A 17,112-nucleotide genomic window follows, 5' to 3' on the forward strand; every position below is an offset into this window, starting at 1 on the left:
TTTTGAGTTATGATTTTTTTATTGTTTTTTTTTTGAATTTTTTTGAGGAACTTAGATCTTAATAGAAACTATCAAAAAAAAATTAATAAAAAAATCATAACTCAAAAAATAAAACAAAAACAAAAAATGTAAAAAAACTAAAACGTTTCGTCTGTTGTCCTCGTTCAAAAAAATTCGACAAATTAACCGAAACTGAAAAGTCGACAAAAACGAAACAAAAACATGCTGAAACAAGCTGTTAAGTAATGAAACGAACTGAAAAATCGCATAAGCAAGCTGTTAAGTGCTGAAACGAACTGAAAAATCGCTTAATCGAGCTATAAATTGCTAAAACGAACTGAAAAATCGATTAAACGAGCTGTTACGTGCTGAAACGAACTGAAAAATCGCTTAAACGAGCTGTTACGCGATGAAACGAACAAAAAAATCGCTTAAACGAGCTGAAAAATCGCGTAAAAGAGCTGTTACGCGCTGAAACGAACTGAAAAATCGCCTAAACAAGCTGTCACGCGATGAAACGAACTGAAAAATCACCTAAACGAGCTGTTACGGATTGAAACGAACTGAAAAATTGCTTAAACGAGCTGTTACGCGCTGAAACGAACAGAAAAATCGCTTAAACGAGCTGTTACGCGCTGAAACGAACTGAAAAATCGCTTAAACGAGATGTTACGCGCTGAAACGAACTGAAAAATCGCCTAAAAGAGCTGTTACAAGCTGAAACGAACTGAAAAAGCGCTTAAACGAGCTATTACGCGCTGAAAAAAACTGAAAAATCGCTTAAACGAGCTGTTACGCGATGACCAAACTGAAAAATTGCCTAAACGAGCTGTTACAAGCTGAAACGAACTGAAAAAGCGCTTAAACGAGCTGTTACGCGCTGAAACGAACTGAAAAATTGCTTAAACGAGCTGTTACGCGATGAAACGAACTGAAAAATCGCCTAAACGAGCTGTTACAAGCTGAAACGAACTGTAAAAGCGTTTAAACGAGCTGAAACGAACTGAAAAATCGCTTAAACGAGCTGTTACGCGCTGAAACGAACTGAAAAATCGCCTAAACGAGCTGTTACGCGATGAAACGAACTGAAAATTTGCCAAAACGAGCTGTTACGCGATGAAACAAACTAAAAAATCGTCTAAACAAGCTGTTACGCGCTGAAACGAACTGAAAAATCGCTTAAACGAGTTGTTGCGCGCAGAAACGAACTAAAAAACCGCTTAAACGAGCTGTTACGCGCTGAAACGAACTGAAAAATCGCTTAAACGAGCTGTTACGCGCTGAAACGAACTGAAAAATCGCTTAAACGAGCTGTTACGCGCTGAAACGAACTGAAAAATCGCTTAAACGAGCTGTTACGCGCTGAAACGAACTGAAAACTCGCTTAAACGAGCTGTTACGTGCTGAAACGAAATGAAAAATCACTTAAACGGGTTTTGACTCAAACCCGTTTTGACACGTTCCAACCTTGACCCGTTCTAACCCGAACCTGTTAACCCTAACCCGTTCCGACTCGAACCAAAACAACCCTTTTTATAAGTGACCCGTTTCGATCCTAACCCGTTTCGACCCTAACCCGTTTCAACCCTAACCCGTTCCAACCCATGACCCGTTTCGACCCAACCCAACCCATTTGCCACCTCTATTTCACACTTATCTTCACATTTGAGGGACGTGGTTCGGTACCATCTTCTATTTAAGTTTTCCACTGCGTCATTTTAATTTATTTAATTAATAAAAGTAATCTTTTTATGTCTCCACAACTTGTGAATAAAAATATATAAATGCATAATAATTAAAAATACAAGAATAATTGTTAGCTATCCCGGAAAAATTGTTTGCTCATTAGAAACTTTTGTCTTAATTGCTCTTGGCCAAAAATGACGTCCTTGGTGAAGTAGCCACAAAGTAAGCCATTGTGAGCGGGTACCTAATTTCTTTCCAAGTGGGGTTTTGAGTCATTGTGATTGAGCTTTCAGCATCATTATCTTTTTAATTTTCACTACAAATCTACAATGCTACTGAATATGTAAAAAATAACTGGTTTTAAAGCATCTGAAGATAAAGAGAACGAATTCAAGGTATTCATTTTAAAAATATGATAAAATGTTTAAGGATTGTAATGGTTGGAGTGTTGAAAATGTATTAAACAAATGAATTATATTTATAAGGAAAGTTAAGTAAGTTTTATAAAAATATAGCCATCGAACGATATTATAACCGATTGGCCGATGAGAAACATAATAGCCAATAGTTTGGTTTCCATTTACGTGGAATTTCACGCCTTTCCTCCATGACCATGGTCCACACACAAGGATGTGGTGTTTCACTACGTGATTTCACACTACTTCACCTATACATTCTTCACTCACCATACTCACCATAATACAAGTTCTTATAAAAGATACAAACCGATTTAAGCTCATGTAGTAAAAACGTCTGTACATAGTTCTAGACGTCTAGATAAATTATTTTTTAAAGTTTATATATCATAATAAATAGTTCAAAATGGAGGAAAAAGTTGGCTATTTGGTCAATAATTGATTTTATCATTTTTTTAATTAAACATTCTTAACTTTAAGATGACGTGTGGTTATTAAAAAAATATGTTTTGTTTTTTTTTGGTAAGGGTGAGTTGCTCTATAATTGCTTTCAAATTTTCAATCATTTTTAGAAGTCCGACGAAATGAGCAAATTCACAAGCAATAATTCACGAAGCATTTTATAATAATAATAATAATAATAATAATAATAATAATAATAATTTAAAATATCGTCATTTAGATTATATTTTATAAATGCATGTCTTGTGTTGCGATTTCAGAATTGTAGTTTGGTTATAAATTATGATAACTAACAATACCTCAATACTTGTTTTTTAATGGCGTTAGTCTGATTGGCTGATAAATATTTGAAGAGAGGCTCCTAAATCAACCGCTCATCGCCCAAGTTCGAATCCTCTTACAGTAGTGTTCTCTCCAATAACTGATATATGCTTGTAAAATCGAATCATGACCTTGAAAACCTTATGAAAAACCCCCCCTAACCACCCGAACAAGCTCGTACGACCCTTATATTAGTTTGGTATGCTATGATATCACCCATTAGCATTTAGAGGTGCCATTAATGTGCTTAAGCAAGGATAGCATTTTCTCAGCATACGCACATGAGTCTACACCTTAATATTAAAAACCATGTGTATAAGCCACATTTTGTATTTGGTTATTAAATGTTTCTATGAGACGACATCAGTAGTAAACTTTTTAAACTAATCCCGAACATATGGTTTTAATTACTATATCATGGTCGAACAATCGAACTCAAACTTGAACTTTAAGTAATACTTTAGGCCTATAGTACCCTCTTCACTCGAAACAACCTAATAAATAAAATTAGCAACATAACGTTATAACTTCAATCCACTCTATCATGAAGATATTGATTGTACAGTTCAGGTGATCAAAAGGCATTTTGTGAACTAGATGGATGTTGTTCACTTGCTTGTGTAAACGTCATGATATAGAGCCATAGAGGGTTAAATGTAATTTCTTATCATATGATTTAATGTCAACCTCTAACTAGGGCCAACCCAACCAACTTATGGTTGCACCTTCCACACTACTCACCAAGACTGCTATTTTTCAACTTAATTTTCCACAATTTAAAATCAAATATCATTTTCTTATTAAAAAATGAAATGTGTAACATCATACAGATTTCAAATAAAATTATTTGGTAGGTGAATATTCGTATATTTTGGATTGTTTTGTTTGTGATATGTTATTAACTTATTATCATTCGGTAAATTTCTTTTTTCTACGTAAAACTTTAATCCATTCATTAACTTATGCAGCGATTAAGCTTCAAAATCCCTCATCCACTTAACATCTAAGGACGCTCTTTATCTAATTATTGTCGTAGACGACTCAATCGCATTCACATCAAACCATATTGTATCTCGTGGAGTCATTTTTATAATCGGTTTAATCATATTTGGTGTGCAAATGTATTGTAGATTTGCAGTCCTTTTGAATGTCTCACACTCTGACATAATAGACAACATCTAGTTTTATTTTAGCATGTGAATAAATTGACTTCTGAACAAGAATTTTTTGTAATTATAGGTGATTTAGAGAAACACTATGTATTTCTAGGTGGTTTGCTAACCTTTTTGTAAAAATGGATAACTCGTAAAGGGGGCCTGCGAGTTTTAACAACTTCTTTAAACTTGCAAGGGGGGCTTGCGAGTTTTAAAAAAACCCGACGCATATTCTAAAGTCGCAAGGGTGGGTGGCGATTTTTGATACATCAAATCTCAATAAGAGGATCTCCATTTTTATTCTCTGCCTACCCACCAGTGGTGGATATAGCTTATGAGGAGGGGTAGCCTCCGCTACCCCTCAACGTTTTACCGGTAGTGTGAAAAAAAAATTGGTCAGTTTTTGTGTTTCGTTACCCCTGAACAAAAAATAACGTTACCCCTATGTATTTTAAGCCCAGCCAATTTAATACTTAAACCTAACAAAAACCCACTTAAATTATAAAGCCCAAACCTAAAACCCAATAACCCAAATAATACAATAAAAAAAAAGGAGCAAACCTCAGACCTGGTACTATGCTAAATATTCCAACTTCAAGTTCAAGCATGTACGACTCTTTTCTTATTTAATTAAATATTGTGATTATCAATATTTTAGTTGAGTAAACTTTAAAACTTCTAATTAACAATATGTGTTTGATCTGATCGAAAGATATCAATAAAATCATTGTATTAGTAGCTTAATAAGTTTGAATAATTTTTACAATATCATTAAGCAAACAAATTTAGGTTATTTTGATGCGACCCATTATAAACCAACTTGTTTTAATCAGCCATTGCAAATGGGTTAATCAGGCACCGGTACGCTTGCAACACGAAGCCGAGCCCGGGACATGCCAAACGCGTAACAAGACACCTGCACGAGCAAAACGCGTTACCGGGCTCCGCTGCGCGCGAAACGCTTAATCGAGCCCCGTAAACGCGAAACTGTGGGAAAAACTTTTTTTGTCTTAATGTACGGTTAAAAATTTTTTTTACGCTACCCCTGAAATAGTTTTCTAGATCCACCACTACTACCCACACGGTATATGTTTAACAACAATATGGTGTATAAAAAGGAGAATAAAAATGGAGATCTAGGCCTGTAAACGAACCAAACGTTCGGCGAACTATTCGTGAACCATTTGGCGGGAAGTTCGTTTATGTTCGTTTATTTAATAAATGAACGAACATGAACAAAAAACTTGGGTTCGTTTAATTAAACGAACGAACATGAACACATGTTCCGTTCGTTCATTTATGTTCATGAACGTTCGTTTATGTTTGTTTATTTATGTTCATTTATGTCTGTTTATTTAGGTTCATTAATGTATTAATAGAAAATAATTAAATATTATCCAGATATGTCATCTGCTTAAAGGTTTTATATTTGCTAATTTGCGTTCATTTAGGTGTTTTCATTTAAGTTCGTTTATGTTTGTTTGTGTTAATTTACATTTGTTCATGTATGTTCGTTTATCTTTTCTCAGTTATGTTCGTTTAGATTTTAAACAAAGGAACACAAATGTCCTTTTTAAATAAACGAACATAAACATAAATATTTGTTCGATTAAGTGTCAGCGTTCTTTTAAAGTTAAATGAAAGAACACGAGCATGCCATTTTTCGTGTTCATTCGATTTGCTTACATGCTTTCATTATTCACACCGATGAATACATCAGTCTTAATCTTTAGGCTTTGCCGATTTATTTGTGTTCGTTTATGTTCGTGAACCGTTCGTGAACACATTAATTTCCTTAATGAATGAACACGAACATAAAATCTCGTTCGGTAAGTCTTTGTGAACCGTTCGTGAACATATTAATTTCTTAACGAACGAACATGAACAAGGCCTTGTTCTTGTTCGCTCGGTTCGTTTACTGCCCTATGGAGATCCTCTTGTTGAGATTTGATGTATCAAAAATCGCTACCCACCCTTGTGACTTTAAAATATGCGTCAGGTTTTTTTAAAACTCGCAGCCCCCCCTAGCGAGTTTAAAGAAGTTGTTAAAACTCACAGGCCCCCCTTGCGAGTTATCCATTTTTACAAAAAAAAATTAGCAAACCACCTAGAAATACAAAGTGTTTCTCTAAACCACCTATAATTACAAAAAATTCTCTGAACAATCTTTTCATACCACAAACAAAACACAAGTTTCAACATATTATTTACTGATTACATAGTTTATTGGCACATATATGTATTCTTAGTTTCACTTTACAAAGGCCTAATCATCTAACTTTTTCCTTCACTCACTAGAAATGCTATAAGCCTATAACCGATTACCTAAAAGATTGTATTGGATCACACCAGAATTGATAGTCACGTGAACGTGCATATGTATTGTGGGCCGACCCAATTTGATCTGTAGTCCTAATTTATTCATTTTATTTAAACAAATTCAAAATATATACATGTATATGACACGGACGCATATACACATACATATATAAGGAGAGGATCAAGAGAGAACTCTATCTTAAAGAGAGAACTAGAGAACTAATAAATAAATATTTTTAATTTAATAAAAAAAATATTTTTAAATTTTCGTTTTTGCCATTATTCTTATATTTTGTTACCATCCACTCAAAAAAAAATAAAAAAAATAATAAAAAACTCGTTGTAGTGCACATATGCAATACATCGACTTTTTTTTATTGCATATGTGCACTAGTGTGTAGTTTAATATATGCAATAGTGTTGAATAGCATATATGTAATTTTTTGTATTGTATTAATACAATAGTGTTATATTATATCCAAAAATACAAAAAAATCAATATAGTGCATATGTGTATTGGTATTGTATTACGTATATGCGATATTGTGTTTTGAGTACAATTATTAGTGTTGTATTTACATATATTCAATAGTTTGTATTGTATAATGCAATTGTGTTGTATTATATGCAATAAAGCACTATTGTATATATGTAATACCCATTAGTGCACATATACATTACATCGACGGTTTTTTTTTTTTAAGGAACAATATCATCTTATTAGAAGGAGGAAAGAGAAAAAAATCGCAAAAAAATTTAAAAAAATTAAAATTAATTTTTAATAGTTCTTTAGTTCTCTCTAAATCCCACTCCATACACATATATATATATATAGAGAGAGAGATGATTTTCCTAGAAAAGTAGAAAGTGTAAAATTTATTAAAAGGGTAGGTGATAGAGGTGGATTTGTTATCACTTCGACTTTAGCTATTGAACATTAATCACTTACTCCTCTTTTCTTACAAATTATAGGATTTTATATAATTTTTTTTAACATTTGATAACACTTACTAGTCCTAGTGTTTTATGTTTTTCTAGTCAGAAAAAAGAAAGATAAGTATTGGACAATGGACATAAATAAAATAGGGTTACATACCTCTCGGTTTTGTTTATCATGTACATGTATGTGTTAGCATCCCTATACGTCTGTCTACCACCCTTTACACACACACATATATATATATATAAAGTCACATCAATAGAGGTATAACAAGTGCATAGGGAGGGTGCCTTTAGTCAATGCCGAATACATATTATAGGGGTTGTTTACGTTTTGCAAATGTGTTTTAAACACATAACCATATGCATGCAATTACTCAAATGACATTTTGATCTTAAAACTCAACTGATTTTGATTGTTTATTGGCATTTATGTATAACGTTTTATGTAGTCACATGTTTTAGGGGTTGTTTAGTAATATTGCGCAGAATCATTACAACTAACATTTGAATCATTCAGCGTGTCTCTAAAACTTAATCATTAATAAATATATTTTTAATGAATCAAACACACTCTGCCTCTGAAAGATTCGCCTTTTAACGAATTCAATAAGAGACTACCAAACAACTCCTTGATCATACCAGGCTCTTTTATTTCGAACTGTAAACTTTTATAAATAAAGGTCGAAGCCACAACCCACCTCCACAACCCGGAAGAAGGCAAAGGAGCAAAACGCAACTACAACAAAGAAAACTTACACCGATTTGACTAAGTTGTCGATTTGCAACTTGATCTATGCTTGAACCAAAGAAAACAATAGGATCTATCGTCACAAATAATGTCTTGGATCTTCACCTCTTTTCCTTCAAGAATTTTCTCATTACAGGCCTTCAAAATGCACCAACGCGAGATAATAATGATACCCTGAAGACCTCCGTCTCCTTATTTCCTAGCCCCGTGTGGTTGTGCATTTCTAAGAGATCTCTAACAGAGAACGCGAGGTCTTACACCAAGCAATCAAGGCATCCCAAACCATCCCTGTCACCGAGCAGCTAGTGTAGATATGCTCAAAAGATTCTTGCTTGACATTGCAAAACACACATAAAAAGTCCATGAGTAAAATATTCCTGCTAATAATAGTCTTTTAGTAGGAATTCTATCCATTTCCGATCACCAATCGTGAATATTACATTTGGACGAGACTCATTTACACCACTTCATAACATAATTAAGGCTATTATCCCCGCTTGAAATTAAATGAGTTTTTAACCGACTTAACCAGAAAAGAACCCGACGGATATCCAGCCAACACCAGGAGTCAGAACTGGCTTTCCTACATCTGATTTTCAGGTTTATGTGCAAAACAAATAAATAAATAAATAAATAAAAATCCAAAATATTAATTCGATTATGGTTTAATGGTTTATCGAACCAAAACTAAAGAACCAGACTTCCCGAGTGGATTGGATATCACCACCGTACCGGTGACGGCCATGGCAGCAATGAGCTTTGCCGCCGCAGCACAACCGTTTCTCAAAAGAGCACTTCAAGCAAAGTTTCACCCCTCTTTATTCCGTACCCCTTTGACCTCTTCAGGTTTTTTATCATCCTTCATTTTAGTGATTGCTGCCATATTTTGTGTAAAGTTTGTAACTTTCTTGTTAATTATGCATTAATCAATCATGGGTCTATCTGTATCAGGTATTGAATGTCAAACATTTCACAAATTAACTTCAAAATTACATGTGAATTTTCATAATCTCCTGCAAACAATTGTATCCACTTAAAGAGTATATAACAAGAACTCTATATATGAACACACTTGGTTAGTCCTGTAAACCAACTGAATAATCACGAACAAGGGCGTGCTCGTGTTTCTTCAATTGACTTTAAATGAACACCAACACTTAATTAGACAAATATTTGTGTTCTCTGTTCGTTCGTTTAAAAATAAACATGTCCGTGATCGTTTATGTTCGTTCATTTAAAATCTAGACGAACAGTTACAAACATAAATGAACATAACTGAACAAGGATAACAATAAAGTATAAACGAAGATATATGAAGTGAACAAACGTAAATGAACACAAACAAACATAAGCAAACACACTTAAACGAACATATATGAGCAAATGCTAATGAACACAAACAACCACACTTAAATGAACACAAACAAACAAATATAAAAAATTAAGTAGATACAGTATTACAGAAAATGAACATAAACGAACATAAGTGAACGAACGAAACATGTGTTCATGCTCGTTCGTTTGATTAAATGAACACAAAATTTTTGTTCATGTTCCTTCGTTTATTAAATGAACGAAAATAACCAAACTTCCGCCGAACAGTCCACTGAACATTCGGTTCGTTTACAGGCCTTCAATTGGTGTTAGTTTTGTAAGAAAATGAACATAATTTGCATTTTGAAAATATTATGTTTGACTTCAGAAAAGTAAAAACCCTAAATCTTGATTCTCTATTGCTTCTGAACTGAGGGATTACAGTTTACAGTTACAGGTATTGGTATATGTCACTTGGCACAAGCTGCAAGGAGTGAAACCGAGGTTGTACTTAATAGAGTTGGTGAAAAGGGCTCCAATGAAGAAGTGAAGCATATCATTGAAATGGTAACTATGCAAAAATCATGACAAAGGGGTAAAAGGGTAATTTTGCTTGTATAACTTGTTAAAAGAAGAAAAAGGCTGCATTTTTATACCCAACATTCTGAAATTGAAAGTGTTGCATATTTCTTGATTCTTAAAGAAAATGTGTTGTTTCTTAATAGGCAAAACGAGCATCAACGAGGCGTGAAGTTCTTCACACAGATTTTCTCACACCACCTGTGTTAAAAGAGGCAATGTTGATTATAGAAAAGTTAGCAGATGTTAAAACTTCAGTTCAAGGTGGTTACCCCGAGGCTGAAAGATGTCGTTTGTCAGTTGGACATCCGGAAGTATTGACAAACGATCCCGACATTGTGGCTGCATTAAGGTGGTCCATGCCTCCAAATGTAAGTTCAATTTAGTTTAAATAATTAATTGGTTATAATTTCATTCTTTGCAGTATTTCAGGAAACTTTGGTTTTCAACCGTGTTCCCATGGTGATTTTCTTGGTGCTATTCTTGGAACTGGAATTGTAAGAGATAAATTGGGGGATATTCTTTTACAGGTATTGATAGTCTCGGGTTTGATTGTTAGTATTCAAATTAATAAGAATTTAAGAATAATTTCATAAGTTAGTTTTCGTATTTGGTTGCAGGGTGAAAAGGGGGCTCACGTTCTTGTTGTTCCCGAACTTGTTGACTTTCTCACGATTTCACTCAATAAGGTAATACTTAAATTTGAAGAAAGCACCATAATATGGTCCACTTAATTCATATAGATAGCAACATGAAAGCATGTACGCCTATTTAAGTGTTTGAATCTCTTAAAGATGTCTAAAAGACTATAACAACCTTTAGTAACAGTATTGAGAAAAAACTCAAAAAAGTTAATCTTGTGGGAGCTAAATCTATACACATTCACGGGTTTGGGCTCAAACTGAGCCAAAAACCGAAATGCCCGTTTTTGAGTTTTTGAAAACTGTTCTGGTTTGGTTCTTTCGGTTTTGCCATTTGGGCTTGAAAATTTTGGGCCGAAAAAAAGGTTGGTCTTAATTAATGAATTTTGGGTCTAAAACTTTGGACCTAAATTGTTTTCTTAATTAATAGTTGATTATTATACATATGGGTTTAAATATTTGGGTTACAGTATTTATTAAATTATTAAAAGTTAATTAATAATGCAAATCGGTTTGGTTTTTTGGATTTAGTTACAAGCAAAATCAACCCGAACCAAAATTTCGGTTTTTAAGAAAATATAAAACCAAACAGTCAGTTTTTGTTTGGGTTTGGTTATTTTAGTTTTTCAGTTTCATGCGAGCCCCTATGCGTATACCATAATTTTTTTTATTATTAAAACACATTAGTCAAAAGATTAAGAAACAAATATAATTGTTGTCAATAATTTGTCTATGGCAGGTCGGCAACGTACCTGTTACATGCAAGAAAATGCCATTGATTGCCCTTGAATATGAACCACCAAGGTCGCTTAACAACTATCATATTTTATTTTATAATAAAGTTTAATTTCTTAATGACAAGAATCTTTTGTAGGACTAAAACATTCAAAACTGTAGAAGCATCTATGAGGATTGATGCCATTGCAAGTGCAGGATTTAAGATCTCACGCTCCAAACTAGTTGGCTTGATAAGGTACTGTTTTGCCACTTTGTTGATATTATTTGAAAAGACGTGTATCTTATTTTGGTCATTGTGGGGCCCATCTTTTCAGTGATGGAGATGTGCGCGTTAATTGGGTGACGGTGACAAAAAATAACACGACTATAAAAAGTGGGGACATGATCTCTGTAAGTGGGAAAGGAAGATTAAAGGTTAGATAATCAAAATGCTGTGTGATCATTTTGAATAGTTATATTCCGGTTATGTTTTATCTCTTATGAACCGAACGGGTAAAATAAAAATATTAACTTATTTGTGTTTTGCATTCGGTCAGATAGGAGAAGTGAAGGAAACCAAGAAAGGAAAGTTTGCGGTTGAGCTCATACGGTTTCTATAACACTGCGCTATTATTCTAAACCAATGTCATACAAAATGTATACCAGAACAGCTTTTTATTCAAGATGACAATGTCCTTACATTATTCTTAATGTTTCTATGCATAACATTTGTTCAAATTAGAGAACCAAGCTAACCAAGATGAGAGTCTGCATTTGAGTTCATGTAATGATGAGTTACTTCAGGTTTAGTCATCATGAATGGCGTTAAATGAAGTCGGTTGTTTTTCTGGTCCGATGTTATGTTTTGCTGACCGTATGTTTAGCATTATATTTGTTCAGATTTTCAACTAGGGCTCGTAATGAGTCGTATCGCATTTGCTACCATGCATCAACTTGTAGACTACAAGAACATACAACCAGTCATCATTTCTCTATCCTACAATGAGTCCAACGACATTTGGTTTTACAGATGCTCATTCAGTCATCATTCTGCTCAAAATCTTTCTTATATGAAACCGATCGAAAAAACTATGATGCTAATGATTCTCATTTCTCAGAATGGGCGCATGGAAACATACAGAAATGGGGTTTATGCTGCATAAGCCCAATCAAATTTGGATTCTTTAGGCCCAAATCCCAATTACAAACCTATTAGAAGTGGAAAAAAGCCCGGTTCCGGACCCAGTCCTACCCTACCCACAGGCACGGACCAGGTTTCGGTTTCTCAGAAAAAACATACCCGGTTCCACCTCTACCTGTTAAAAAGTCGGACGCGACACAATCAAAGCCCGGCCAAAACACCCGACCATGCACAGGATCGGTTTTTACCCAACCTAGTTCTTAATTTTTGTTAACCATACCCAAAACCGGTTTCTAAAAGGGATATGATCTTCATACACCACCTCTATGATCCTATACGTATTGTATAGGGCTATACGGATCGTATAGGACACACGTGACTGACAAGTGTATGTAAGATGACATAAAAACAACTTTTTGCTGCCTATATGGTCTGTATAGTCCTATACGAGCCGTATAGTTCTTTTAACAGCCCGTTTAGGTTCAGGCCCGATACAAACCAGCACGACCCTCTGGTGGTGTATGAAGATACAATGCTCCATATTTGCACACCTCTACTCTAATATTATAACGGCTATCATCTCCCAAAGTCCAACAATTCAATTCAAACTAACCTTCTCTTCCCGCTCTCTACAATGGCGACACCCACCAAATCCTCTTCTTCCTCTGTATTAAGGAACCACCGCCAATCTCACCGTAAACCCACCGACTCATCCTCCTCCTTCAAAGCTCGATTCGAGGCCTATAATCGCCTTCAAGCCGCTGCGGTTGCGTTCGGTGAAAAGCTTCCTATTCCTGAAATTGTAGCAATCGGAGGCCAATCGGATGGCAAGAGCTCTCTGCTTGAAGCATTTCTCGGTTTCTGGTTCAATGTTCGCGAGGTCGAGATGGGGACACGCAGGCCTCTCATTCTCCAGATGGTTCATGATCCTTCTGCTCCTGATCCTCTGTGTAGGTTCCAGGTTAGCTACAGTTTTGCGGTATTGTGCACGATATTTGGTTAATTGTGGAGTTGTTTTGGAGCTAGGGTTAGGGTTTATGATTGAGGTGCATACCAAACTTTAGGATATGTATTGTATTGGTTTAGATTGAATGTTATATTAGTGATGCTAATTGATGTTTTGATACAAGTGGTTGATCATTATGAATTCTATGTGTGTTAATTGTGGAGATATTTTGTACTTAGGGTTTAAGATTAATGTTCATATTAGTGATGATAGAGTTTGAACTGATTATTTTTTATTATTATGAATTGGTCACCACTTCTAAACAATGCCGTAAAAATCCCGATTAGGCGCCGATTAATCCCAGGTTAATCGCTATTTGCTAGTCGGTCAATTAATCAGTCAATGGTCAAATTCGGCTAAAATTGGGATTAATCGAACTTAGTTGGCGTATTATGACGAGATTTCAGCCAAAATCAGCAGTTTCCAGTGAGATTCCAGCCAATTTCCGGCCAAAATGTGAATGCGTATTTATAAAACTGAAACTTACATATAAAAATGTATGTGTGTAATACTGAAAATTATACATTAAAAGATTTGTTTTATGCTTATGAATTTTAGGTTTTGCTTAATTTCTATTGTTTGGGAATGTGTTTCTAATCCAGGTTACGAAACAAGAGTGATGTATATATAATTTAATGTGCAACTCTGCAAAAGAACAGAAATCAAGCTTTAGAATTGGGGATAAAAAGTTTACTCACAAAATGGCAATTTGAAAAGTTGTTAGTAATATTAAGTTAAGGTACTTGTTTCTTGCTGCATATGAACAGGAGGAGGATTCTGAGGAATATGGCAGTCCTATCATGTTAGCATCAGAAATTGCAGACACCATTAAAGCAAGAACTGATGCAATGCTGAGGAAAACTAAAACAGCAGTCTGTTCGAAGCCGATTGTGATGAGAGCTGAGTATGCCTATTGCCCTAATCTCACTATTATTGACACTCCTGGCTTTATACTCAAGGTGAAGCAAACTAAAAGTGTGTGATATGCTAACATCAAGATTCATGTTTGTGTATGATAGTTATAATCTTTAACTGCTGTTTGGCAGGCAAAGAAGGGTGAACCAGAGAGCACACCAGATGAAATTCTGTCTATGGTTAAGTCATTGGCTAGCCCACCTCACCGCATCATTGTTTTCCTCCAACAAAGTAGTGTCGAGTGGTGCTCGTCTTTGTGGCTTGATGCCATTCGTAATATTGATCCAACCCTTAAAAGAACTGTTGTTGTTGTCTCCAAATTTGATAATCGCCTTAAGGTACTCAACACTCTCTAGACTATATCTAAATAACTGAAATGTGACTGTAGCATTTAATTATATTTCAGGAATTCACTGAAAGGAGGGAAGTTGACAACTATTTAAGTGCAAGTGGCTACCTTGGAGAGAACACACACCCCTTTTTTGTAGCCCTACCAAAAGACAAAACAACGGTTTCAAACGATGAATTTCGCAGGCAAATATGCCAAGTGGATGTTGATGTTTTACACCATTTACAAAACTCTATTAAAGGCGGATTTGATGAAGAAAAATATAAATCCCAAATTGGCTTCAATTCTCTTAGAGATTATCTAGAATCTGAACTCCAAAAACGATACAAAGAAGCTGTACCAGCAACTTTAGCATTACTTGCAGTGAAGTCAATACTGAATTAAACTCAATGGACACCAAAATAAAAGCCACATCAGATGTCACTCACCTTCGCAGATCATCAATGTTGTTTGCATCCGCAATCTGTAACCACTTGGTACAAAGCTGTTTCTGATTGACTGTACCTTTATATAAATCAGTCAACTTTATGTTTTGACTGTACATTTTTTTGTAAAAGGGAGCACTCATAGATGGAGCAGCAGATCCCGACCCGCAGCAATGGGGAAGAACAACAGAAGAAGAGAAATCAGAAAGTGGAATTGGAAGCTGGCCAGGTCTTGCAACTGATATCAAACCGCCAAACAGTACCTTACGCCTTTATGGTGGTGCTGCTTTTGAAAGAGTTATGCATGAGTTTAGATGTGCTACATATTCAGTTGAATGTCCTACAGTTTCAAGAGAAAAGGTAAAAGTAGCATTCTTTTTTTCATCTTTGGATCAAGTAAAGGATAATATTATTTTGATGCATTTGTATTTGTGCAGGTGGCAAATATAATACTTGCTCATGCTGGCAGAGGTGGCGGAAGAGGAATAACTGAGGCGGCTGCTGAGATTGCACGTGCAGCTGCCAGGTCATGGCTTGCACCATTGCTTGACACCGCATGTGAACGACTTGCATTCGTGTTAAAAAACCTCTTTGATCTAGCCATTGAGAGAAATCATAATCATCTTTGCATTGCTGACTGTAAGTTCTTTTAACTTAAAATAGAATTTGGTCTTCTATAAAATATTATAAAACTGTTAAATGCTAATCAACTGTTTGTTTTTTGACAGATGCAAAAAGGCATGTGGATATGGATGGATATGTAGGTTTTCATGCCGCTTTAAGGCATTCTTACAACTGTTTTATGAACAATCTTTCAAAAGAATGTAAACAACTTGTTAGGCATCATTTAGATTCAGTTACAAGCGCGTATTCTCAAGTATGTTATGAGACTGGAAACGAGTATAGATTTGAGTTGTCAGCACAGAAATCTCTAAAAAACGCTGCTGATGATGACATGACACCTGGCAAACTTGTGGAAACACGAGAGGCTTATATGACTATACCTGAGACCCCGTCACCTGACCAACCATCCGGTGGCGATTATGTGATTAAGACTGAGCACGGGAAGTATATCGAAGGTGGGCCCAAAAAACGACAGTCCAGAATTAAGGCTAACAGCAAACTGTTGGATAATTTAAGAGTTAAACATCATAAAGGCTCGTCGTACACTGAAATTTGCTCGTTAGCTTCACAACATTTCGCACGCATACGTGAAGTCTTGATTCAACGAAGTGTGACATCAGCATTGAATTCTGGCTTTTTAACTCCATGGTAAAACTTCTAATTATTAAATAAAATGATTCTTGATCTATTTCACATTATGATGCTACAAAGACTGTTTTTAATCTTTTTTTTTTTGTATGTGGCAGTCGGGATCGGCTTATGGTGGCATTGGGACTGGATTTATTTGCTGTGAATGATGAAAAGTTTATGGATATGTTTGTTGCACCGGGAGCGATTGACGCCCTCCAAAACGAGTGCGAGTCACTTAAAAAACGTCAAAAGATACTGCACACTTGTTTGTCTGAGTTCAAATCTGTTGCTTCCATCTTGTAAGCAAATATCAAACATGAAACTGAATATTAATATGTACAATGCTCATTACAGTGAGTCATTTCTGTTAATAATCAAACATGCATTTTGGTTTTGATGTGTTGTTTTTTTTAATAGTTTTGAAGATAGTTGGATTGGCTGGACGGTGGATTAAAATTAAAATATATAATCCTTGGTTTCTGGTTTCAATAATTGATCACGTTGTCACTTCCTTTTAGCAGCATCTAGCTTTTGCTTAGAGCTTATCCAAGTGATACTTGAAAGATTTGGTTGACCTGGGTTACAGTTATGGACACAAATTTATGTTGCACATCATGAATGAGATTTCAATAATGTTAAAATATTACAAGATTCGGGATGCATCGTCTCTAAAATAATATACATGTATAGAGCAGTATAAAATCTTGTATGTGTACTGTGTGC

General features: G+C 35.1%; 1 protein-coding gene and 1 pseudogene across 3 annotated transcripts; both read left to right on the forward strand.

The window, feature by feature from the left end:
• The first annotated feature begins 9,739 nt into the window (after positions 1–9,739).
• LOC143531803 (uncharacterized) lies at positions 9,740–12,008 on the forward strand. Of its 2 annotated transcripts, none has more exons than XM_077027016.1 (8): positions 9,740–9,965; positions 10,088–10,293; positions 10,366–10,471; positions 10,562–10,630; positions 11,322–11,386; positions 11,457–11,555; positions 11,635–11,734; positions 11,857–12,008. In XM_077027016.1, exons 2-8 carry the CDS (start codon positions 10,160–10,162, stop codon positions 11,917–11,919), a joined length of 636 nt encoding a protein of 211 aa, XP_076883131.1. In that variant the 5' UTR covers positions 9,740–9,965; positions 10,088–10,159; the 3' UTR covers positions 11,920–12,008. The 2 variants fall into 2 exon arrangements, with proteins under 2 accessions (XP_076883131.1, XP_076883130.1); XM_077027015.1 differs by having other exon boundaries at positions 9,740–9,929.
• A 1,066-nt stretch (positions 12,009–13,074) lies between these two features.
• On the forward strand, positions 13,075–16,778 carry LOC143531826 (dynamin-related protein 5A-like; annotated as a pseudogene). The gene is made up of 8 exons (XR_013135090.1): positions 13,075–13,390; positions 14,164–14,405; positions 14,493–14,699; positions 14,768–15,186; positions 15,268–15,495; positions 15,573–15,774; positions 15,864–16,407; positions 16,506–16,778. The product of XR_013135090.1 is annotated as a dynamin-related protein 5A-like (transcript).
• Positions 16,779–17,112: the final 334 nt, after the last annotated feature.

This window comes from Bidens hawaiensis, unplaced genomic scaffold, assembly GCF_021521415.1.
Source record: "Bidens hawaiensis isolate Kalapana, Puna unplaced genomic scaffold, B.hawaiensis_p1.1 tig00009253_1, whole genome shotgun sequence".
NCBI classification, from domain to species: Eukaryota; Viridiplantae; Streptophyta; class Magnoliopsida; order Asterales; family Asteraceae; genus Bidens; species Bidens hawaiensis.